Here is a 26,264-nt window from a genome sequence, read left to right as displayed (position 1 = left end):
TTAAAAAATAATAAACTGTAGGCTTTTGGTGTGGATTTTTATTTTATTTTATTTTATTTTTTTCTAATGCAGAAAAAAACTCAATTTAAAAATATCTGGATACATGCAGAGGGAGCCTTAGTATATATATTTGTTTCCAGATACACAAACAATGCATCAAAGAATCTAATTCATGAGACTATTTCATGATTAAGAAAATGTACACTTTTAGGGGAATAAGACATTAAAAATTAAACCAAAACCTTATCATTCTCCTAACACAGAAGCCGACTTTAGAGGGAATCTAGTTCCCCTCAGTCGTTTGGCGCCAGTTTCAGGACCGCGAACAGCTGCAGCGCGTTGCATTCTGGTCTGTGTAGTTCTCATCGGGTTCAAAACCCTCCGTTGCCCAGGAGGCTTTGCAGAAAGCAGCGTTGGGTGATGTGTGGAGGGAGGCGGTGCAGTTCGGTGGTCTCTCTCCGTCCCTCTCTGTCTCACTCTCATTCGCTCTCTCTCTGTGGAAGAGAAAAGAGGGAGAATCTGGAAACGGACTACAGCAGCAGCCTCAACGCGTCGAGCTAAAGACCGCTGCATGTACGAATCAGTTCAGTGAACCGACACGGAGCCGCCTCTCGGAGTGAACCGCTCTCTGGTCGCTCGTGTGGATCTCTATGGAGGCAGAGATTGTGCTGTGATGGAAGTTGGAGTCTCGGAGAGAGTGAGTGGTTTCTTTCGGACCGCGAGGGGACACAGAGGCTGAAAAGTGCTGTCCATCAGCCGGACACGCGAGCAGAAGACTGGGATGACAAACTACACATCCGCCGCAGGTTAGAGCTCCGGACTGCGGAGGGATTCGGCTCTGCTCGGCCGGGTTCGGTTCGGTTCGGTTCGGTGTGTTTGTTTGTTTGTGGGTGAGGTTCATCGCTTATAAAAACATTTTAAGCGTCTGTTCTAAAAATATCTAAAACAGGAGTGAAATGTAGACCGTCTGATGGCTGACTGCTGGAGCGGGTGAGGATTAGGATGAGGATTATATTTTAACATTTGCTGAATTAATCCTCTCTCCGTTGTGTTCATTTGTCGTTTATATGCCCCAATAGTTTAAGTTAAAAAAAAGAATAATGATATTATATTTTTAATTATATTTAAAGATTTTTATACTACTATTACTTTTATAATGAGTTATTTTAGTGGTAGTAGTCTCAATTTGTTTTTTAAAATAACATTTTCAGCCATTATTAATTTTTAAATTATTATTTTACTAGTGTTTTTTTTTATAAAATATGATCATTCTTAATATTGTTCCGATAGTTAACTAATTTATTATTATTACCCACAGTAGTAAAATCCCAGTAAACATTTAGCCGTTGATTCAACGTTGAAATAACGTATTGACTGCCGTCTAATCAACGTTCTCTTAAGGTTGAAAATCAAAGTTGAAAAGACGTCCAAACACAGACATTGAAAAAACGACTATTAGACGTATTTTGGACGTCCACTGACGTTATCGATTGGTCATCACTTAACTAACTTATTAAGATGGATTTTGGACGTCCATTGACGTTTAAAATATGTCCTTGACGGACAGACTACTTTTAGACCTATTTTGAACGTCCAGGGACGTTCCTTATGTACTGGGATAAAAGTCCCTATTGTCATCATTAAATATTCAAGAAAAAGCCTTAAAACAACAGATAATGAAAACGTTTTAATTAACGTAGAAGTAATGGCTATGCACTTAAAGAAGATCCAGATGATGTCAAGTACCGAGGGAGTACAGGGCAGAACATGGATTCTGGCAGTGTTTCAAGCCTCTTAAGTTTTCCCCAGCCCTGTGCCATGTGAAGTGGACCGTCCAGAGAGCTGTGAGAGCCCCCCTGGCTGGATGGCCGGAGCCCACAAGTTGCCTAGACCTGAGCCGCCTATTTTGTGACTGGCAGTGAATGGGAGTGGACTTTGCGCTGATAACTCTCTCGGTTGACTCTCTTGTCTTTTAACACACTGCACTGCAGCAGGGTTTGTTTAGGGGGACAATGGTGGACAGGACTGCCCCCCGCTGTCAGCTTAGACTGGAGTGGATCTACGGCTACAGAGGACACCAGTGCCGCAATAACCTGTTCTACACCGCAGGGAAAGAGGTGGTCTACTTTGTGGCGGGAGTCGGAGTGGTGTACAACACCAGAGAGTACACACAGAAGTTTTTCCTGGGACACAGTGATGATATCATCAGGTGAGAGTGTGAGTTTTAGTCGCTTAAAAAAAACACACACAGCGTTTCTCTTTTCTGTTTCTGTCTGTCTTTCTCTCTCTCTCTTTTCTGTCTTCCCTTTCTTTGTCTCTCTCTTACCCTTTTTCTCATTCTCATCTTTGCTCCCCTGTGACTCATCTTAATTCTTTCCCATTCTTTCCCTTTTACCTTCTCTCTTTTCTCTTCCTCTCCCTCTTTTTCCCCCTCATACTCCTTTCTGTTTTCTCCTTCTTGCTTCTCTCCTCTGTCCCTTTTGATTAATTCGTTCTCATTTTCTCCTTCTACTCACCGTCTTCCTTCTTCTCTTTACCCTCACCTTCTCTTTCTTTTCATCTTCTCTCTCTCTGTCTGTTTCTCCTCTTTCTTTCTGTTCTCTCTCTCTTTTTCTGTCTTCCCTTCCTTTGTCTCTCTCATACCCTTTTTCTCATTCTCATCTTTGCTCCCCTATGACTCGTCTTAATTCTTTCCCATTCTCTTTCTCTTTTTCCTTCTCTCTTTTTCTACTCTTCTCCTTTCTGTTTTCTCCTTCTTGCTTTTCTCCTCTCTCTCCCTTTTGATTAATTCATTCTCTTGTTTTCTCCTTCTACTCATCTTCTTCTTCTCTTTTCCCTCACCTTCTCTTTCTTTTCATCTTCTCTCTCTCTGTCTCTATTTCTTCTTCACTTTCTCCTCTTTCTTTCTGTTCTCTCTTTATGTCTCTGTCCTGTTGTTATTTTCTTGTTTTAAACTGGCTAAGTAAAAATGGCCCTGTCCTTGCAGGAGTGTGTAGAGCTGGAGACAATGCACAGGTTCATGTCCAATACGTCTATCTCTCCCTCCCTCCCTCCCTCTCTCTCTTTCCGTGTCTCCCTCTCACCTCTCTATATTTAACCGGTTTGTTAAGTTAATATGTGTAGGGTTTTTAATTACTCTCTACCTCAAACCAGAATACTGCTGAAGTCAGGTGACACTGAGCATGGTGACATTGGTCTCATGTGCAGCAGCCCATTTCATGTCATGTTTTTTTTTATTTTTATTTGTAGAGATTACACAGGCCTTCTGCGCAGTTGGTGCATGGTGCAGTTTAAAGTTTGCTGATTGTAAGAAGGTTGTGTAAAGTGACGTACAGTAAACGTACACGCAGGTGTTCTTTGGCTTGGTGTTTAAATTCCTCCTGTTAAGGTGAGCTGATTTAGCTGGAGGCTAATTAACTGGAAAACTCTCCCTGTGCTGTGAGTGTATGATTACAGATGCTGGCAACCCACAGCTCTATTTTCCCTTTCAAATTGGCCGGCTTGACTTTTATCGCTTAAATCACTGGCACGCTTTTCACATCAGCTGTCCCCAGTGCTGCGCCACACACAGTGGAAAAAATAGTTGAGGTTAATGTGTTGAAATTAATTCAGATATTTTCACATGTTTATTAAAGAGTTAATTTCTAAATGTTTATTGTATTGTACTGCCCCTCGGTGTGGTTTCAGATCACAGATCACAAATGCAGTAAATTAAACATCAACTGTTTATTTTCTAGGTTATATTCCAATTAAAAACTGGGAATGGTATTCCATTCATTCATTATCTGTAAGCGCTTATCCAGTTCAGGGTCGCGGTGGGTCCAGAGCCTACCTGCTCTGGACGCCAGTCCTTCACAAGACAACACACACAGTCACACACTCACACCTACGGACACTTTTGAGTCGCCAATCCACCTACCACCGTGTGGACTGTGGGACGAAACCAGAGCACCCGGAGGAAACCCACGTGGACACGGGGAGAACACACCACACTCCTCACAGACAGTCACCCAGAGTGGGACCCACCCACAACCTCCAGGCCCCTGGAGCTGTGTGACTGCGACACTACCTGCTGCGCCACCGTGCCGCCGGAATAGTATTCCTATATTTTGAAACTGTAGCAGTAATTTTAATAAGAAACATGGTCATTTAATGTCATATATCCAACATTTTGAACATTATGTAATAGAAAAACAACCAATTTTAATGTGACGTTATAGTGGTGTAAAGGTGTCCTGAGCACCGTATGAAGTCCCACATCCTTGTGTGTTGTTCTCTGCTCTTTGTTTTCATAGCTGTAGGTGGATTGGCTACTTAAGTGTCCTTAGGTGTGAGTGTGTGTTGCCCTGTGAAGGACTGCCACCACCAGGGTGTGTTCCCACCTTTCGCCCAATGATTCTGCGTAGGCTGCAGACCCACTGCGACCCTGAACTAGATAATCGCTTATAGACAATGAATGAATTGACGCACTTTACCTTGTGTACATATTGTACAACATTAAAAATTAAGAATATATTTTCCCCCTGCTGTAAAGAAACAATTTGTTAGAAATAATGTTTTGGCACGACAGTGACAATATCTTGTGCCTTTGTCAGTGAGGTGCTTGTATACAAGCATGACCTTGATGGGTGACCAACTAAACCAGCACCAGATGAGCATAATGGGATTTTATATGCAGAATGGTCTGTACTGTGTTTGTTCAGTAGATTTCCGATACAGTGCTAGGTGATTGTTAAACAGTCGTCAGTAATCTGATCATTTCTGGGAATGAGGGAGCACACAGTGGGCGACATGCATGTGCGCACACAACTTAGCATGCTTTCCACACTCAAGGACACACTCCTGCTTTCAGCATAGAAGAATAGCCATGACTCTCTGGTGGACCTTCTGTAATTGAAGACACCACTTCTGGGGATCAGCGGGGGTCAGATAGACTTGACCTGGGTCCAGTTTTCATGGAGCTATTGCTCTTTGGTCCAAACCCTGCTTATGTAGCGAGCCTGTCTAATATTTTAATATAAGTCACACTTTTTTTGTGTATCAGCCGTAACATTAAAATTGCCTTAGCTGTTTTTTTTTTTTCCCACATTCTATCATCTCCACTGACTCTAGAGGTTCATGTTTCATCATCCCTTACATCTCTTATAACTCTGCTTTTATTTGTCATTTTTCGTTTATTAAATTCCATTAATTTTAAAATTTAATTATAAATAATATATATATATATATTTTTTTATTCACTTAATAATTTTCTTTTTACCTTTTTAAATTGGTTAATTTGGTTGAATACATACAACGTCATTGTCTTTTCAATTCCTGTCCATTGTCATTTCTCAGCTACAGGCAAAATAAGAGTCACAGTGAACGTATACTCTCAGTAAAAATAAAAGTTGATTTGAAATTGTGTTTTCTATTGTTTATAAGTATAAAAAGTGTCTGTAGTGTTGCAGATAAGAGCCTTACATCAGATCTGTTGAGTAACGTGGGGAAAAAAAAATGCCAAACATATGCAGTGTTTCTTAATTTCATTTTGACTTTTATTTTGTTGCAGACGGTTCAAGCCAAGGTCTTTCTGGTAGCTTCATTTTATTTGTTAATATACATCTACATGGGTATTTTGGTCGTCCAACATCTTAAATGTGTTAGTACTGGCATAGCTCAGGATCAGTGTGATTATTGACAACTAATAGTTAGAATTCATGTTTTGAGTTTTTTAAATGTTTGTCTCTTTCTCATCGCAAAATTAAACTTTGATGGTGAAAGGTTCCCTTTAGCTGTTAGATGTTATGCTTTGTTTGATGGCGTCACTTGTCCATGTCCTTTCCATGTCCTTGTTGCTTTGGTGCCTTTCATCAGCTTGAGCCCGCTTCTGTAGACTATCCATCACTGTCTCTGTAAAGTCATGGGAAAGCTCCTCAAGGGCAAAGAACCAGGAGGAACCAGGACAGAGTCAAACTCTGGTTCTATATGACTCTGGATGGATATATATAGAGTTTATATATATAATTAGTTTAGGGTCACGGTGGGTCTGGAGCCTACCCGGAATCACTGGGCACAAGGCAGGAACACACCCTGTAGGGGGCGCCAGTCCTTCACAGGGCAACACACACTCACACATTCTAATCCTTAGCAACTTAATGAAAATATGATATGCCACAAAATTTCATTTGTGCCTCTCTAACTGCTTCTTAGAGCATTGTGCCTCTTAGCTTCCTGTGCATGCAGCTGCAGTGTGTCCCAATACCCGATTTCCTTTGCGGTAGTCGATTGTCTGTCCACAGTGGGTGCACCTTTCTCATCCTAAAAAAGCTAAAAGACAAACCTATGGGCCTAGCAGTGCACCTGGGGTTTGTCTGCTGCTCGTTTATGCAGTCTTCAGACCTGCAGGTCGTGCTTGGTGCCACCAGGCTGTGTAAATTGAGATGCTCTTTGACAGAGATATGAGTTTGGTAGCAGCGTTGTGACAGGGTTTATATCCAGTGCTATTTATCCTAATTAATGAGGCAGGCTTTTAGCCACTGCTCTCTCATGGAGTCATTAACTGCAAGCTGCACTCTCATTTCACACATTTCTGAACACCTCATATGAGCCATTAATCTCTAAACCCTTCACAATAAGGCTGATTTTGTGTTTGAGGTTGGAATGTCATAAAATGGCATGTGTCTACATTGAAGAAGTAAGAAAAACATGTACCTCCTAAACAGGAAATTTACAGGAGAAGGAAAAAACATGTTAAATTCAGATGTGTGTGTAAAGATTTTATTCCAAGTAAATGTGGGACATTTCTATTGGTTCATTCATCATGAAATTTATGAAGGACAACTGCTGTGTTCAAATAGTGTAGCTATTTGTAACTACAAAGCTATATGTAGCTATATATATGTAAAAAATGCACAAAAATGGAAATACATTTTTCCTTGACGATGAGGATATATTCATGCATCATTACATTTCAATGTGGTTCAGCAGGTAGTGTCGCAGTCACACAGCTCTAGGGTCCTGGAGGTTGTGGGTTCGACTCCCGCTGAGGAGTTTGGTGTGTTCTTCCTGTGTCTGCGTGGGTTTCCTCCGGGTGACTGTCTGTGAGGAGTGTGGTGTGTTCTCCCTGTGTCTGCATGGGTTTCCTCCGGGTGACTGTCTGTGAGGAGTTTGGTGTGTTCTCCCCGTGTCTGCATGGGTTTCCTCCGGGTGACTGTCTGTGAGGAGTGTGGTGTGTTCTCCCCGTGTCTGCGTGGGTTTCCTCCGGGTGACTGTCTGTGAGGAGTTTGGTGTGTTCTCCCCGTGTCTGCGTGGGTTTCCTCTGGGTGACTGTCTGTGAGGAGTTTGGTGTGTTCTCCCCGTGTCTGCGTGGGTTTCCTCCGGGTGACTGTCTGTGAGGAGTGTGGTGTGTTCTCCCTGTGTCTGTGTGGGTTTCCTCCGGGTGACTGTTTGTGAGGAGTGTGGTGTGTTCTCTTGTGTCTGCATGGGTTTCCTCCGGGTGACTGTCTGTGAGGAGTGTGGTGTGTTCTCTTGTGTCTGCATGGGTTTCCTCCGGGTGACTGTCTGTGAGGAGTGTGGTGTGTTCTCTTGTGTCTGCATGGGTTTCCTCCGGGTGACTGTCTGTGAGTAGTGTGGTGTGTTCTTTTGTGTCTGCATGGGTTTCCTCCGGGTGACTGTCTGTGAGGAGTGTGGTGTGTTCTGCCTGTGTCTGCATGGGTTTCCTCCGGGTGACTGTCTGTGAGGAGTGTGGTGTGTTCTGCCTGTGTCTGCATGGGTTTCCTCCGGGTGACTGTCTGTGAGGAGTGTGGTGTGTTCTGCCTGTGTCTGCATGGGTTTCCTCCGGGTGACTGTCTGTGAGGAGTTTGGTGTGTTCTCCCTGTGTCTGCATGGGTTTCCTCCTGGTGACTGTCTGTGAGGAGTGTGGTGTGTTCTCCCTGTGTCCGTGTGGGTTTCCTCCAGATGACTGTCTGTGATGAGTGCGGTGTGTTCTCCCTGTGTCTGCATGGGTTTCCTCCGGGTGACTGTCTGTGAGGAGTGTGGTGTGTTCTCCCTGTGTCCGTGTGGGTTTCCTCTGAGTAACTGTCTGTGAGGAGTGTGGTGTGTTCTCCCTGTGTCCGTGTGGGTTTCCTCCAGATGACTGTCTGTGAGGAGTGTGGTGTGTTCTCCCTGTGTCTGCATGGGTTTCCTCCGGGTGACTGTCTGTGAGGAGTGTGGTGTGTTCTCCCTGTGTCTGCATGGGTTTCCTCCTGGTGACTGTCTGTGAGGAGTGTGGTGTGTTCTCCCTGTGTCAGTGTGGGTTTCCTCCGGGTGACTGTCTGTGATGAGTGCGGTGTGTTCTCCCTGTGTCTGCGTGGGTTTCCTCCGGGTGACTGTCTGTGAGGAGTGTGGTGTGTTCTCCCTGCGTCCGTGTGGGTTTCCTCTGAGTAACTGTCTGTGAGGAGTGTGGTGTGTTCTCCCTGTGTCTGCGTGGGTTTCCTCTGAGTGACTGTCTGTGAGGAGTGTGGTGTGTTCTCCCTGAGTCTGCGTGAGTTTCCTCTGAGTGACTGTCTGTGAGGAGTGTGGTGTGTTCTCCCTGTGTCTGCGTGGGTTTCCTCCGGGTGACATTCTGTGAGGAGTGTGGTGTGTTCTCCCTGTGTCTGCATGGGTTTCCTCCGGGTGACTGTCTGTGAGGAGTGTGGTGTGTTCTCCCTGTGTCTGCGTGGGTTTCCTCCGGGTGACTGTCTATGAGGAGTGTGGTGTGTTCTCCGTGTCTGCATGGGTTTCCTCCGGGTGACTGTCTGTGAGGATTGTGGTGTGTTCTCCGTGTCCGCGTGGGTTTCCTCCGGGTGACTGTCTGTGAGGAGTTTGATGTGTTCTCCCTGTGTCTGCGTGGGTTTCCTCCGAGTAACTTTCTGTGAGGAGTGTGGTGTGTTCTCCCTGTGTCTGCGTGGGTTTCCTCCGGGTGACTGTCTGTGAGGATTGTGGTGTGTTCTCCCTGTGTCCGTGTGGGTTTCCTCCGGGTGACTGTCTGTGAGGAGTTTGATGTGTTCTCCCTGTGTCTGCGTGGGTTTCCTCCGGGTGACTGTCTGTGAGGAGTGTGGTGTGTTCTCTTGTGTCTGCGTGGGTATCCTCCGGATGACTGTCTGTGAGGAGTGTGGTGTGTTCTCCCTGCGTCCGTGTGGGTTTCCTCTGAGTAACTGTCTGTGAGGAGTGTGGTGTGTTCTCCCTGTGTCTGCGTGTGTTTCCTCCGGGTGACTGTCTGTGAGGATTGTGGTGTGTTCTCCCTGTGTCAGTGTGGGTTTCCTCCGGGTGACTGTCTGTGAGGATTGTGGTGTGTTCTCCCTGTGTCAGTGTGGGTTTCCTCCGGGTGACTGTCTGTGAGGAGTGTGGTGTGTTCTCCTTGTGTCTGCGTGGGTTTCCTCCGGGTGCTCCGGTTTCCTCCCACAGTTTAGAAAAAAAAGCACACATTGGTCGGTGGATTGGCTCAAAAGTGTCCCTAGGTGTGATTGTGAGTGAATGTGTGAGTGTGTGTGTTGCCTTGTTAAGGACTGGCGCCCCCTCCAGGGTGTGTTCTCACCTTGCGCCCAGTGATTCTGGGTAGGCTCCAGACCCACCGCGACACTGAACTAGATGCAGTTACAGACAATGAATGAACTGGGTCCTTCATTGAAAACATCTTGAAAATGTTAAATTTCAGATTACAGCTTTTATTGAATTTTAGTGTTCCACCTTTTCTGGACATGACGTATGTACATGTTTTTGTCCAATATTTGATTATCAACTGAACATGAACTGCATCGTGTTACTGTTTCACTGCCACTAGGCTACAGAGGTTTGTTATTCTGAATTCAATGTTTGTCTTGGGCCAATGTCACTGAGGAGTTTGGTGTGTTCTCCCTGTATCCACATGGGTTTCCTCCAGGTGCTTTAGTTCCTATATGGGTGGATTGACTGGATATAGCAAATTGTCCACAGGTGTGTATGAGTGAATGACTGGGTGAGCATGTGATGTCATTGGATGGACTGGTACCCTGTCCTGGGTGTGTTCTGGGACTGTTAAGTTTCGTGCCCTTTTGTGCAGTACTGTATATGTAGACATTGCGATAAAAAGGTTGTCCCTTGAATTCAGGTCAGGTCCAAAGTCTGTTTATTATATTCTCCTATAACAGGTTGGTGTATGTAGCTTGCAGTTGATAAATCATGTAGGGCACTTTGTTGACTTGAGTAGTAAAGTATTTTACCTGTGTGTGTTCATGGTGCATTAGGAAATCTGATTGAGCTGGATGCTGAACTGTTGCCATGCTACTGATCTTTCAGGCAGAATGTGCTAATGCTGAAGTCTTGTACCTTGCATAAAGTGCACCGACTGTCATAGTTACCAAGGGTAAAAGAATAAATGTGGTGGGTTTTGATTGAATGTCACTGTAAAATGGGCTTTGTTTCCACCCACACTCTGGTGGTTTCAGCCAAATCACAGCATCAGTTCAGTAGATTGCATTTTTCTTTCTGACTCGAAGCCATTATTTTAATGGTCACATTCAAGCCCTGTTGTCCTATTGTTCTGTAGATCACAGCTGTAGTGTATACACAGTATACTATGACTATACGCTTTGGTCGCATTAGATTTATACGAAGCTTTTCAACTGTTGTGATACATTTGGGAGCTCTGTTATTCTTCATTACAGGTTATTAATGTCATTTACTGTTTTATGACGTTTAGATGGTTGTTTAAATATCAGGCCCTGTGATTTCCACAATGTGGAGGACACACAATGAGCCGTAGGTGCACATTTGAAGTACGTTAATTCAACATATTTAGATTTTTCTACATTCGTTTAATACCTGATGGTATAAAACTGTAACACTTACACTAGGAATAAAGCTGCGCTGCAGTGTCTACACTGAGGAGACCTATTGAGCAGTGTTTGACAGGCCCCTTGCATGTCATAATCATAGTTTACAGATTACAAATACCAATAAAGTTCCATCACCATTGCTTCACTGTCAAATGCTGGTGTTTATGTTCCTCTGTATAGTTCAGGGGTCGGCAACCTTTACCACTCAAAGAGCCATTTGGACCCATTTCACACAGTAAGGAAAACACTGGGAGCCACAAAACCCTTTTGAAATTAAAATGAAATAACACTGCGCATATAACAGGTTTTTTTTTCCCGTATAAACAAACTACACTGTGTTACATTTATGAAATCAATGAACGACTGCAGAGAAAATGAAATAACATTTCTGCATGCAACAAAACATTTTTAACTCCGAAAAAAAGACGTTGTGTTGACGGTTAAGTAAAATACTCAATGTCTATTTGAGTCCTTGTAGTAATTTGGAAAAAAAACGCCAAACTTAAATTATCCACTGGCAGCAAACAAAAATGCTGTTCTCTCTCTGCGTGACGTCATTATTTTACTGGCGCCGTCAGCGGTCAAATAGTTCAAGAAACCGCACACTGGCGGGTGTCGCATATTGGAAGTTGTGACGTGTATTAAGAGCGACAAAAATATTTTAAATATTAAATATTAAAATATTTAAAATGTTACAAGATCGCCATAATCTTCATAGAATTACATTTTGAAAATGAACGAACCAATAATAAAATACATTTTAATTAAATACTCATTAATTATTTTCAAAAGCTGAGCCGCATCAGAGGGATCAAAGAGTTGATGCCGGGGGGAAAAGTTCAAAGAGTTGAAGAGGGGTTGCCGACCCCTGGTCTAGTTAGTTTAATTTTAATCAACCTTTGGTCATTTTTATGGTGACATCAGGCTCATGTGTTTCAGCTCTCTAGCATCCATTTTTATGTTATTCTTTGTTAAAATAAAGAATATAGAGTGAGTGATAAACTGAGTGCGCAATCAGTCATTTGCCTCCACAGTGGGTGCATGTTAAAGTTAATTCACAGTGGGTTTCTAAGACCTTGGGCATATACTGTATTTATTTTGGATGTCGTAGGGCGTTGGAACGTTTCATCACTCTGTAATGGACGTGGACGGTTGTCCAAGAGAAAGCCTTTTAAGAGTGTGCTCTTGTAAATCTGCTTTGTTATAATGTGTGCTTTATAGAGTGCTATACATTGAACAGAATTGTATGTGTACGTATGTGTGTAATTCATATAAGCACCAATGAAAAGCACTCTACAGGCTACAGCAGAGATTTCTGAAGTAGAAAAGCAAAAGCATCCTCTTATTCTGTTGTGTCGTCTTCCTTTACTTACTCTCACTCACTTATTCATTCATTTGCTTCCACTTCTTTCTCTCTCTCCACCTCCCTCCTCAGGCTGTTGCATTTTCTGAATTGGGTTATTGCTTTCCGCCACGGAAGCTACCTCACTCACTCTGCTATTTTTAGCCGGCTGCTTTTGTGCCAGCCAAGAATAGTGTGGTGTACTTCTGTTTTTTTTTCCCTCCTATTTTGTTTTAATAGGAACAGATGATGGTAACCCTCAGCAATCTTCTTCCCTGCAGTGAGGAGGTTTTCACACTAATTACCAGCCGGCTGGGAACAGAAGGCCTTGTGGTAATGAGAGGACAGGATACTGACCTGAACGGGGTTGAGGTCAAAGGTTGGAGGGGTCTGGATAGGTTTTGCTTTATGGTTGACTCAGGGGTGTATATTGTTCTGTTGTTTGTTGCTGTTATTTGTAACTTTTGTTATAAATTTGAGCTATGAGTCAATGCAACACCTGTCGTATGTGCTATAGTAACCCGAGTGTTGTGTGTGGATCCTTCTTCACCCTTTAATACAGGAATATATTTGCCATTCTGTTTTGGATGAGTGAAAAATGTCAGGAATACACCACTAGTACAGTCTAATAGTGTTGCCTTACTACTCCTAGATACTACAATGACCTGGATAACTGGATCACCCTTTGTGTATACTGTAATAATTGGGGTGTGTGAGGAAGCTACATTTGCCTTGTACAATTTATATTTTTGAGGTCTTGTTTATCCTATAATTATTCAGTCATTGTCTATAACCACTTCACTCACACCCAGTGTGAGTATCTTTAAATGTATGTTGTTTTTAATGATTAATAATGGTTTTTTTTTTTACTTAGATGTTTCAAGTATTTAAGCTCATATATCTATATGCTAGCTTTTTATTGGTTGTTTCTAAGTACGTATATATGTGGCATCTCCTTGTTGGTTGTTAGTCCCAGGGACTAATGTGCATGTGTTAGGGCAAGGAGAAGGATTAAAGAAGATTGTCGTGCACCACAGGAGAAACAATAGCTTTTGACCGTTAGTCACACGTTTGCCACACGCTGTTCTTATTAATCTGCAATTTTGTTTATTAGAATGTCATATACTGCTGTGGTTTTGGAAATAACTTTGGATGGAGTAGAAGACTTCAGATAAATCACCAAGTAACAGTTTTCTGCATTCAGTGAGTGCTTCCTTTGCAGTAATTTGAACTGGAACATTGGAATAACAATGTAATGGCTATGAGTCGAACTAAGTTTGCAGTGCACTAAGTTGTAAGTGACTAAAAGATAGCAAGAACTAAGCAAATACACCTAGGGACACTTTTTGAGTCGCCAATCCACCTACCGATGTGTGTTTTTGAACCGTGGGAGGAAACCGGAGCTCTTATTATTATTCATTCATTCATTCATTCATTCATTATCAGGGTCACGGTGGGTCCAGAGCCTACCTGGAATCATTGGGCGCAAGGCGGGAATACACCCTGGAGGGGGCGCCAGTCCTTCACAGGGCAACACACACACACACACACATTCACTCACACACTCACACCTACGGAGTCACACCACACTTTAGAGTCGTCAATCCACCTACCAACGTGTGTTTTTGGACTGTGGGAGGAAACCGGAGCACTCAGAGGAAACCCACTCGGACACAGGGAGAACACACCAACTCCTCACAGACAGTGACCCGGAGCGGGAATCGAACCCACAACCTCCAGGTCCCTGGAGCTGTGTGACTGCGACACCTACCTGCTGCACCACCGTGCCGCCCTTATTATTATTATTATTATTATTATTAATTTAATTTTATGTGGCCTTGCACCCAATGATTCCAGCTAGGCTCTGGACCCACTGTGACCCTGAACTGGATAAGTGCTTACAGACAATGAATGAATAATTCTATGTGATTTATTTTTTTTAAAGACATATGACTGACCAAGTTTGAACGGTTGATTATCCAAAACCAGAAAAGTGGTTGTGTTCCTTTAAAAGACATTTCCAAGAGCTCTGTGATGACTCATGGGATTCTCCTCAATATCCGTGAGGTTTTCCTTGTTTCACACACCCAGCCATATGTAGCTCTCATAGTCACAGAGAGACTGAGCAGAGAAGAAAGGGGAAAAAAATGGAACAGCAATGGAATGCTGATATGAATAAGACAGAAAAGAATGAATGCATTAGCCCCGTTTCTGTTCCGCTTCAGAGTGGCCTGGCGGGCTTCCTCAACGATTTAATCACTCCCCATTGTGAGCACGTCTGTGGAAAAAATTCAGGTCATCCAGAGAGTAGGAACGTTGTGAAGGGTCGACCAGTTCTATCTCAGACATCTAAGGCAGAAATGTATGAGTTAACATGAGCACGTCTACCTCACTTACTATCAACCGAGTGCATGGCTTCATCGTCACACACATGCCTCAAAACCCACAGTGCTGAATGGTAGAATGTATTAAATACATTTTATGATTCTTACCTAATTTTCTGGCCAGTTTAGTCATTGCCTATCCCACCCTTCAGCTACTGCTCCCCCAATTACACAATGACGCTTCCTCTCAGAGATGTGAAGTCAGCCTCTGCTGCCAACACATCTGCAAAGGACAGCTCAGCTTGATTAGAGGAGTATGCCAGCTGCTCAGTTCTTTTGCTAGCTAGCTAGGTTTCACTACAAGACCAAACTTATGACCTTCAGGTGACAGGGCCAATGCTTGGACAGTTGCACCAATCAGGAGTCCAGCCCTTAGCTTCTGTACTGAACTAAATAACTGAATATTAGTCAAGACATGCTTGGTGTTTAATCAGATTCCTTAAAAATCACATATTAAACCACTTTTCCACAAACGAACATTGCACCTTTTCCCGGTCTAAACAGCTTTCAGCACCTGTTCCTTTAAATGAGAACGAGCCGCTGTTAAACTCATCCCAAGTGCTCAGTTCTACCTCCTCCGCTTTTTGTTTGTTCTTATTTCTCTGCACCTTTTCGGTCTGTTTCACTCAGTTTTACCTTGTTATTGTGTTTTACATTAAGATGAGTCTTGAACTGGGGAGGCACAGTGGTGCAGCAGGTTAGTGTCGCAGTCACACAGCTCCAGGGGCCTGGAGGTTGTGGGTTCGATTCCCGCTCCGGGTCACTGTCTGTGAGGAGATGGTGTGTTCTCCCTGTGTCCGAGTGGGTTTCCTCCGAGTGCTCCGGTTTCCTCCCACAGTCCAAAAACACTCAACAACTCAAAACAACTCAAAAGTGTCTGTAGGTGTGAGTGAATGTGTCTGTGTTGCCCTGTGAAGGACTGGCGCCCCCTCCAGGGTGTATTCCCGCCTTGCGCCCAATGATTCCAGGTAGGCTCTGGACCCACCGCGACCCTGAACTGGATAAGGGTTACAGATAATGAATGAATGAATGAGTCTTGAACTATCATAGAAGAGACCCCGATGAGGAGGTAGGACTGTTCTAAAGTCTCTGCACTTGATAAGGGGCAAAATCAGAATGGCTTTCTTCTAGTTTACCCACAAAAAACTGACTTGTTGGGCTTTTTTTTCACAGTTTATGCCTTGATTGATGCTCCAAATTATTGTGCACATTCAAAATATCCTAATGTCCTCTTTATGGTACAGATGTACACGTTAGTCTGACTTCTACAGCAGTGTGTCGTATGTGTGCAGGCTGAATTACAATGAGGCATCGTGTTAAATAAAGTGCTATGACCTTTATTGGGTCAGCCCCATTGAAGTTTGACCTATCCGGCTTCATTCCAGCTATTAATGCCAGCACCCCGGCTGGTCAGCCCGTTGTCAAGGAAACCAACCTGTGTGCAGGCTGGGTTGCTGCCTGGCATAGGGTCTTTTTCCAAGCTCATTCTGGGTTTTCCAGTTTGGATTCTGATAAGATTTGGTGCATTTTTGAGAGGCATATTCCGACTTTCCCCAGTCCAAGCTGTAGCTCTTTTGTTTTCCAGAATGGAGACTTGCTTCCTCATGGTAGGTTTGTATTCATGTAGTTCCACCTTTTTTAAAACCTCAGTAAAGAGGAGAAAGAAGCAGCTCATAGATGTATACGCACGAAGCACTGAACCCAGTCATGCTTTGACGAGCTGTCCTTTACCACTGAAACCGATTAGGTGCCAGGAGGAATGTCTCACACACTTGTTGTTAGGCTGCGCTGCTCTGTTGTCCATCCCCCGGGATCTGACCACAGGAGCCAAATGTCTAATAGTCCACAGGAGTGCTCTTTGTTTCCATAATAACACCGCCATCCTCTCCATGACGAGCAGGAGCTGCAGTTAGCTTGCTGAGATGCTTAAAAACAGAATACAGAAAACATGATTTTGTTCCCACCTCTAATCTGAACTCATGAGGATCTGGATGGAAATGAATATATTTAAACATTAGACAATATATATTCATGCCTAGGCTGACAGGAGAAGCTAGGCCCTGGTCAGGGTGGAATATTATATTTTTTCTTCTTCAGGAGAGAGAAATGGTCCTGTTGACCATAGTTGATATGGCGTAAGTCCTATCTCTCTATTGTGGAGGGGTGTAATGTCCAAATCACAACAGTCACTGCAACTGGGGTTCCTCAGGGGTCAGTACTTAACCCACTTCTCCTACATCGATATACAAATCTGTGCAGATTGTTCTTATTGACATAGTCCAGTGTCCTCTACTGACATTCCCACAGCTGCTCATGATGATCTTATGATGCTGATACTTTTCTATAGTTCCAAATGCAGATAGTCATTGTTTCTCTTGAAACATTAGGCAGCTGGGTTGTATCTTTGACTGAAGCTCCTGCCATCCATGCTCCAATAATCACCATAACATGGTGCTTAGATCTTTTCTGTTTGCCATCTTGTTCCAAAGTTTAGGTCAGCTGGGTCCGTTTTGCATTTTAATACGTATTACAGAGCATGGTAGGATGTTAATTGCTTAATTGCATCATACACTACATCAGGCTGTAAGCACCTGCACACATTATGTTTATTCCAGTCTTTATATATAAAATAAAGACTAAAGTGGCTAAAGTAAGCCTGAGACTGTTCTCTGGCAGGGCTTAGAGGGCAACGACTCAAGGTCACCACCCTCATCCCTGTCTCCAGCTCATTGCCTGCCTAATAGCGCCTGACTGCTCCCTACATCATTGACCGTCTCCACATCTGCCAGCTCTGGCTCACCCTCCTGCCATAAAGATTTCATTATGTATTTATAGCACAATGAGGCAATGAGGCAGTGATCACTGAGCCAAAGCCTCAAATCAGCAAGGCTGCAACCTGATCTCTTTCTCATAAGAAGCAAGGAGCCTTGGCAAGGTTTTCTAAGTGGCTTTGTCTGAGTCTGGGGAGTGTTAACGCCAGCAGGACTGTAGTGATGGACACGGGAACAGTTGCTGTAGAGAGAACTTTCCAAAAGAGGTGTGCTATAAGACGCTCAGTGGTTGGACGTAGTGCTGTGTTGAATTACTTTTAAAACCAATTTTACTGGGGTCACCTTAAAAGAGCAGTCAGCCATTTTCTCTAAGGGTTCTTCGTCACATTACGAAACAGCCATTTACTGACAACTAGAGCCTGCAGTGTGTCTGTTAGAGATTCTGTTTTAAATAGATTATAAATATGGCTGCCCAATTGAGGGGCTCTGCATTATTAACACCCCCCTCAATGGGTGCCTCTGCTGGATATAAACAACACCACACAGAAATGTTAACAATGTTCAAAAGCATGATATCCATTGATGCAGGTCATTTAAAGAAAAATGTATAACTAATAAATAAGCACTTTAGTAAATAATGTGTACTGTTCTATGGTGGTATAAATGTTTAAAATCCAATCACTGAACCATTTGTTGCTCTAGTTATATCTCTTTCTCTTTCTCTCTCTTTCTCTCTTACAGCCTTGCATTACATCCAGAGAGATCTCTAGTTGCGACAGGACAGGTGGGCAAAGACCCCTACATCTGTGTATGGGACACCTTCAACATCCATACGGTCTCCATCCTTAAAGATGCCCACTCACATGGAGTGGCGTGTTTGGCCTTCAGTGCGGACACTGGAGAGGTGAGGCTGGTCTTTCTGAGTGGTTCACATTCTAATTTACTCCCAAATGAGAAGACAAGCTCTAGATGTCCCTATAAGTTTAAAGGTGTTGACTGCATACTGCGATGTTGCTTTGATTGAAATGGTTCAAATCATTGTTATTAAAATGAATTTATATCAGCACATACAGCACACACCATTGTCAGCACTGAGATTTTAAATGGAATAAGTTCAAAGTACATTAAATCATTTAAAAGAACATTATGTATTTTTTTACATAGAGTTACACGCTATATCACCGAAATTCCTTCTGGAAGGAAGGTTATCTGTAAGGAGTGAGCCCAGCCTTGGCTGCAGTAACTGCGTCTACTCTTCTGTAAGGGCTTTCCGCAAGAGCAGTGGTGAGGTCAGGTACTGATGTTGGAACATTAGATTTGGATCACGAATGCCACTCTCACTTCAACTGAATGGCACTCTAGTACTTCAGAGAACACAATCCCACTGTTCCACAGCCCAGACGTGGGGCGTTTGATACCTATCTGGGAGTCATGCACCTCACTGAGCAGGACCTTAGCCTTGAGAGGAATTCCATTTTTGTTTATGCTTTTCCAAAGAAATGTGTGGAATGTTGTGATTCTGTGATTTTTTTGAGTGACTGGATGAGTGTGTGATGACCTGTAATGTATTGTTGCCCTGTCCAGGGTGTGCTATTGTTTTGATACCAGGTAGGTTCTGGACACACTGCAACCCTGATCAGGATAAAGTAATTATGGAAAGTGATTCATTTTTCAATTTCATTAAAAAATTCAATATTCTGAACTAAAATTAAGTGAAGAAAGTTAATGACCGTATCCACTGTTTAATAATGAACATGCTGATATCTGCTGATGATTGCTGCTAATTGCATTAGGTGCTATAATCAATATAATTCCTATTCTCCAAGACGCACTGTCACATTTCATTCCCACACAAGTGTTTCTTTCCTTAGAGCAAAAGGCTTTGACTAAATGCCTGCAGCAATAGTGTGTAGTTAAATGATTTTTTAATTTGTTTTGCTTGTGCTGATTATCCTGCAGAGTTTCACTGCGGCTCTAATCATGTGCATCTGATTGTCCCATTTAGATGCTCCTGATGCTCTGAATCAGGTGTGGTAAATTACGAGGTGGTAAATAATTAAAGCTTCGAATATTCTAAGCTATAGTTATTTAATTTTGGCTGTGTGAGTTTTTTTTTGTCGTACCTAGAGGGAGTTGCTCTATTCTCAGTTCAAATAAACCGCTGACAAGTTGGTAAATATTTAACATACATGATCACTTAGAATTATCTGTTAGCTGATGTGACAGATCTGGACAGTTGGTGCTCTCATTTAGTGTGTTGAACTATACACTAACGTTGTGTTAGCAACAGTTCTAAATGAGCGAATGGCTGGCTTCACATGTCTCTGGTAAATTATAATTTCTTATAATAAAGGGTTGTTTTCAATGAGCATAGGTAAATTTTTGAGATGACAGTTTCAGCAACTCGTGTCAAGATAAACTTAATCTGAAATAATAAAATTTTATGTTCAACATAGGGTGGCATTGTGGTGCAGCAGGTAGTGTCACAGTCACACAGCTACAAGGACCTAGAGGTTGTGGGTTCTGTGAGGAGTGTGGTGTGTTCTCCCTGTGTCTGCATGGGTTTCCTCCAGGTGCTACGGTTTCCTCCCACAGTCCAAAACCCATGTTGGTAGGTGGACTGGTGACTCAAATGGGTGTGAGTGAATGTGTGGGTGTGTGTTGCCCTGTGAAGGATTGGTGTCCCCTACAGGGTGTGTTCGTGCTTTGCCCACCGCGTCCCTGAACTGGATAAGCGCTTACAGATAATGAACGAATGTTTAACGTATAAATTAATACATCTTCTACATTTTTATATGTAATATTGTTAAACATAAACAGTGGGCATTCAGCTGGTAATAGTTGCTGTCAGGGGCCAGGACTGTCAGGGGGAAAAGCTTAATATGCACTGCGTCCATCCCATGGGCAACTGCAAGGCCATGTGGTGTATCAGAGCTGTGCTAGTCTCCTATGAGCAAGCTGAGGTGCTGAACTCTGCATCATGATCAGTAGCTTGTAAAGCTGCAGTGACAGCTGTGGAACTCTCAGGTGGTTGGTAGAGTCGTGCTGTTGGGGAAAGCTGAGGGACCTGACTAATTGGCTGCATCAAGAGAGAACAGAATGTGGAGAAAATATTAATAAAAGTGGCCTGGATGGTTTTTAACAAGTTTCATCAAAAGCTATTCTCCTAGAGGCTTATTATAAAGAGGGAGGTGATATTGACTTATGAATGTTTGTGTGAAATGTGTTACCAGCAAAAGTTCCATTCCGTTTCTCAGCAGGTCTCATGACCCATTGTGAACATGGACCTGCAAATGATGCCTCACAGCTTGTATAATCTCTGTAGGAAAAAAAAAATAAATGAAATTGGATGCTGCAGAACAGCCAAACGTTAGCCATGAAGTCACTTGGTTCAATAGCAATAGTTGGTCAAAATGATTTAAAGCCTGCTGGGTTGCTGAGAAGTGGCACTGTGTTGTTGGGAGTGATAGTGTGTGTGTCTGTGTGTGTGTGTGTGTGTGTGTGTGTTAACATTGTATAGAAGCCAGAACATATTTATTCTTGGTATAACATCTGTGATATTTTTGCCAGTGCTGATAATAATCTGGTTTTTCAGTATTATTATCTGCAAACTGATACATCACTGTAGTTTAGATTGACCACCAGACTGACATGTCCCCTAACATTTACACTGTTTTGCTGAAAGGTAACTGTGTAACATTCATCTGAAACTCTGAGGAGGTGAAAGATCATCCTCTCTGGGGAGTCTGCACCAGTCTTCTTCATGCAGCAAGTTAGAATGGGACTCTAGTATCCTTTATTTATACTGAAATCTCATCTTATTGCACAGTTGGAGACATAAATGTAATTTGTCTCTCTTAGGCACACATTTATAGTCACTCTTGAAGGATTCAAGTGATGTCATTGTGCTGAGAGAGAGAGAGAGAGAGAGAGAGAGAGGCACAAAATGTAAAAAGGAATATTTGAGTCTCAGAAATCAATCAGTATCAAAGCCTTATATTAAATTTGTTTCTAAACAATGCAATGCATGTGACCAGATTTAGGACTTCACGGTTTAATGAGGAAACTGCTGCTAGGTTTTTTTCATAATTTGATGAACAAAACTACTGTTTATTAATTCATTTATTCATTCATCTTTTGTAACAGCATCTAGGTCTACTCAGAATCACTGGGTGAAAGTCAGGACGTTATCCTGTTCAGGGTGCTAGTCCATCACAGGGCATCACACACATACACAGTTACTCACACACTCACGACTGGGGACCTTTTCACACAAGCAATTCACCTACCAAAGAGTGTTTTTGGACTGAAAAAACAAACAAACCACAAATCCACATGGACACAGGGAGGACACGCCAAAAGTACATTCACTGAAGAGTTCAACACATTCATTCTAATAAAGCGTGACTGCAGTTTTAATACTGTGGTTGTATTTTTGTTCCGCTTTGTCAAACTAATATCTATTGTTTGAAAGCTTCAGAAATTTACTAAAAGCCCAGCTTCAGTTACTCAGTTGTTTCCAGGATCATGTTGACCATACTTTATCATCCTGAATCAGTAAAAATCCCAAGACTTTAAAGTTGATCCACAAATCCCTCTCAATCATCTGATGTGTTTCCTTAATTGATTTGTAATTAGCTTCATGCTAACCACACTTGCGTTATGCTAATTTTCCACCTCAGACTTGTATGTTCTCCCAAAGCCCTGAATTTTTCAGTAATTTTTGTGGGTATCTGACACTTCATAATTTGACAACTTGAACTAACTGCCTAACTTTAAAGGCTAAGCACCACTTAATGGACCTCCATGAATATTTCACATTATTTTAGTTACTGACATATATAAGTATGAATTAAAATGAAAATAGCAGCTTAATTTGCTTTAAAACTGACAATTTTATTAAATTGACAGAAAAACCCGAGCTCGCTACGGAAATTCTTGAATGCAACCGTGACGTCACTGGTGGACAACAGCTCAACAACGCTGGGGTAAAACACTGTTATGACTGTATCTAGCTAAATAACCAACATTATTCATGACAATAGCCTAGCAATAAGCTAAACTCAAATTTAGAGGTACCCTTATTCTTGTAAATGTGATCGAAGTCGAACTCGAATTCATCGGACACTATAAACCTCTGTAATGCAGCTATCAGTATTCCTCCTATTTAGGGCAGTCCCCTAATTCTGGCCACTGCCATATATGGTGCAATACCGCTCTCTCTCTTTGCCAATCGCATTAGGTAAAACAATAAAACATAAGATCAAGCCTTAGTAGGGCATTTAAACATCAGTCTTGCAAGAAATCACATATCTAAACAATAGTTAAGTATCTCTAACAGTGTTGTAATTCTTTGTGTGCAAAACTTCCATTTCGCGAGAGATATTTACCTCAGTGTAAAAGTTAGCTTACGGGTTAGCTTCCTTTTCTCTGAGGGGAAAATCTACCGCCATTGTAATCCTCACATGTAGAGTACGGATACTAACACAGGACAAATGTGATCTCATTGTGAACCTCTCAAAACCACTGAATGTGGTAGCAACTGTCTCGTTTGACTGTCACAAGCAGAGGAGGTGGACGAAGTTTAGGGGGCGCCAATAATCTTAGCAGTATTGGCACCTACAAAAGCGATTTTATCTAAAAACATATTTTCTTTCAAAGTCAAGCAAGTCTTGGACATTAATCTACACATATTTGACTCCTGAAAAATGTTGATTTGAGTGAGTAAAGTACTTCTATTTATTTACAGTTAGCTAAGATTTCCAATATTGTAATTAAAGTAGCCAGAAGTTGGGGTAATTACGCTACGTAGCCGAGTATAATCTGAGCCACCAAGTTTAGCAAGTCAAGCTAACGTTAACTAACACCAACTAAAACAGGCGAAGTAAGTGTGCTTATCCTGTTTACCTCCATGTTACAGAGGCTCTTGAACACCTTTCGTTGTTGTGTAATCTTTCGTAGAAGTGCAACTTCTAGAGTTGTTGTCCATCATCTACGTCACATGCTATTACTATTAGAGTTTCTGAACACCGTTGGGGGGAGGGGGACCAACGGTCTTTTAAACCTTATTCCTTGAATTAGTAAGAAATAACCTGTTTTTTGACTATCAATAAACACAAGTTAGGAACTCAAATTCCACTTGTTTGACACTTTCATATAGCTGGTGCTTAGCCTTTAACCAAAGAAGTTAAATTTAGAAGCTAGCTGGTGCTACTATATTAACATTCACTTCATTATATTCTTGTTTGATTCTTTATATATAACACATGCTTCTTTGGACCTGTTTATACAATAAAACCTGCTTTGAGTGTTGGTTTCTCTCAGTGATTCTCGTGTTATTTGGGAGTTAGGAGTTTTCTTTCAGCGTTAGCCTCTGCTCATTAGGGATCTGGATGTGGATTGTTTGAGGTTCTTTCTGACCGTATCTGTTGGGAAATGCCCTAAGCAAGTAAAATTGAATTGAATGTGGCCCAGTGTGGATTATAAAGTGATGCAGAGTGACAAGAAGCCAAGACTAAAATGGCTGTGGCCTTTTCCTGTTGCCATGTGTTCCTTCTAAAATAGATTTTCTCTCCAGCCTGGCTGGGATCAGTGTCTCTGGGTAGTGTGACAGAGCTGAGCTGCCGAGCTCTGTGTCTAGTGCTGTCTGGAAAAAAGGGCTTTGCTCATGGCCTTGGTTTCATTGCATACGAAATAAGGCAGACTCCTCACTGAATACAGATACCTGCTTTAATGTAGTCAAGGTTTCAGCCAGATTTGAGGCATTAGCTTCTGCCTTTGCAACTTGTTTGTCAGTGCTTTGAATAGAAATGTGTTCAGTCATAGCAATATGCCGGCAACATTTGGGATCTCTGAGGAACAATAATGAGCCATATGTTGTGGCACTTTTTTTTTTTTTTTTTTTTTTTTTTTTTTTTTTTTTTTTTTCTCTGTCTGTATGTATTTGTTTGAAAAACAAGGGGCCACACTGTGGTGCAACAGGTAGGTAGTGTCGCAGTCACACAGCTTCTGGTACCTGGGGTTGTGGGTTCGAGTCCCGCTCAGGGTGACTATCTGTGATGAATTTGGTGTGTTTCCATCGTGTGCTCTGGTTCCTCCCTTGACCCAAAAACACACTACTAGCTGCTCAAAAGTGTCCCTAGGTGTGAGAGTGTAAATGTATGCCCCCACCTTGCTCCCAGTGATTCCGGGTAGGCTTCAGACCCACCACAACCCTGAACTGGATAAACGCTTTCAGACAATGAATGAATAAATAATTGTGCACACACAGCTGTGTAAATTCCATAGTAAATGAGAAGCCCTTTGGGTCACAGTGCTTCACGCCAAACATGGGCAAGAGAATATAAAGCCAGAAAACATTTGGCTGTGCAGCAGTGGAATTGTGTTCTCTGGAGTGACATCCACCACTTTTAGAAAAGTGGTGACCATGAATCAGAACAAATCATGCAACATCTGTTTGATTTTGAAAGAGATACACTGTGTATGCTTGCTTTCGATAGGGTAGATATTACTGGTTAACAGGGATGGGCGGTATCTACATTTTTCATACTTAAAAATCTGGTAGCAAGGAGACGGCGGACCACTTTTGTCCCACTGAGGGCAAAGTTGGGGGTCCACTAGTGTTTTACACAGCGTTTTCTGGGCGAACCGCTGGTGATTAAACAGAATTTTAGACAAAATGAAATTCACAGGCCAATTTACATTGTTTCCCCTTCATTAGATTTTTTTTATTATTCTTTATAAATAAGATTAGTAAATAATTTTAATCCAGCTCAATGTCAACATTTTCAGCAAAATCATTTTATATCAGGCTTATACTCATTATTATATCTCCCATAGTTGTTGGTAATATTTATATTAGTTTGTTTTCCAGAATAAAAGTCTGTCTGAGGAGATTATAAATGAGTTATATCCTGTACAGGACGGTAATCTGAGTGGTCCGATGGTGGACCAGCAGTGGTCTACAGTCAGTGGTGGGGACCGATATATGCTCGCTGTGTGGGATATTATTGCGGTATACTGTGTTACTCTGGGGAGTGGGTGTCTGGTAGGCTGCGCTGAGCCTTATATTTGTGAGCACAAAGTCGAATGAATGTAGCTAAACACAGCCCGACAGTTCACACCGTCACAGGTGTTGATGATAAAAACCTGTTTCTGAAAAAGCACAGCTAGCGCTAACAGGCACTTGTGGTTTAGCACACCACAGCAGACATTTCAGCAAACGGAGGCTCAAAACACACATATTTAGAGGATAAAGCCATATACATGTGAGCACAAAGTCGAGTAAAGGATTTTCTGAGAATTTTGTCTGTTTACGGCTTCTTCCTTTCTCTTTTAATCCAAACTCTGTGCTAAATTTTACAACTGCGGTGGGCTACTGGGCTTGTGTTTTTTCCCCCCACCCATTTTCAATCATTGAGCGTCCCACAGCGCCCCCTCCCTGTGGCTCTCTGAAACGCACATAAACATTTTACCTGACTTTCAAAGACATGGAACAGAAATTTGACACCACACACAAGTCATAAATACTGCGTTCATTTTGGGATTTTGGGATTTCAGCGGTATACGGTACAATAATTATACCGCTAAAGCCTACTGGTTAATCTTATTTTTCCCATATAGAGGTACGTGGTGATGTAATCCAAAAAGGAGTAAAAAAAAATCTTTTTATTGAATGTTTTTAAAAGTCAGTGTTGACTTCAGTTTGGCTTTAAATGAACTTGGATTACTCTCTCACTCATTACCTGAGGGTGAGTTTATTTGAATATGCTCTCATTGTTATTCTCGTGCTCTTTCTCCTTCTAGCGGTTGGTGTCTGTGGGCCTGGATGCTAAAAATACAGTATGTGTTTGGGACTGGAAAAGAGGCAAAGTCATCGCAACCGCAACAGGCCATTCCGATAGGGTAATGATGGGTGATATCTGTGTTTTTAATTTTGTATTTATTTGAGTGT

The 26,264-nt window shown here is 42.3% G+C and overlaps 1 protein-coding gene across 2 annotated transcripts in view; it reads left to right on the top strand.

The window, feature by feature from the left end:
- Positions 1-428: 428 nt before the first annotated feature.
- The window catches only part of LOC136685127 (echinoderm microtubule-associated protein-like 6), a 73,338-nt gene continuing 47,502 nt past the window's right edge, over positions 429-26,264 (top strand). For both annotated transcript variants that reach the window (XM_066659301.1, XM_066659302.1), the window contains exons 1-4: positions 429-806; positions 1,992-2,209; positions 18,053-18,215; positions 26,117-26,215. In XM_066659301.1, coding sequence (XP_066515398.1) covers positions 2,013-2,209; positions 18,053-18,215; positions 26,117-26,215 — 459 coding nt within the window. In that variant the 5' untranslated portion in view covers positions 429-806; positions 1,992-2,012. The remainder of the gene's footprint in view (positions 807-1,991; positions 2,210-18,052; positions 18,216-26,116; positions 26,216-26,264) is intronic.

Source organism: Hoplias malabaricus, chromosome 2 (assembly GCF_029633855.1).
Source record: "Hoplias malabaricus isolate fHopMal1 chromosome 2, fHopMal1.hap1, whole genome shotgun sequence".
In the NCBI taxonomy this organism is placed as follows: Eukaryota; Metazoa; Chordata; class Actinopteri; order Characiformes; family Erythrinidae; genus Hoplias; species Hoplias malabaricus.
Note: the sequence above shows the minus strand (reverse complement) of the source record. Positions and strands in the feature narration are given on the sequence as shown.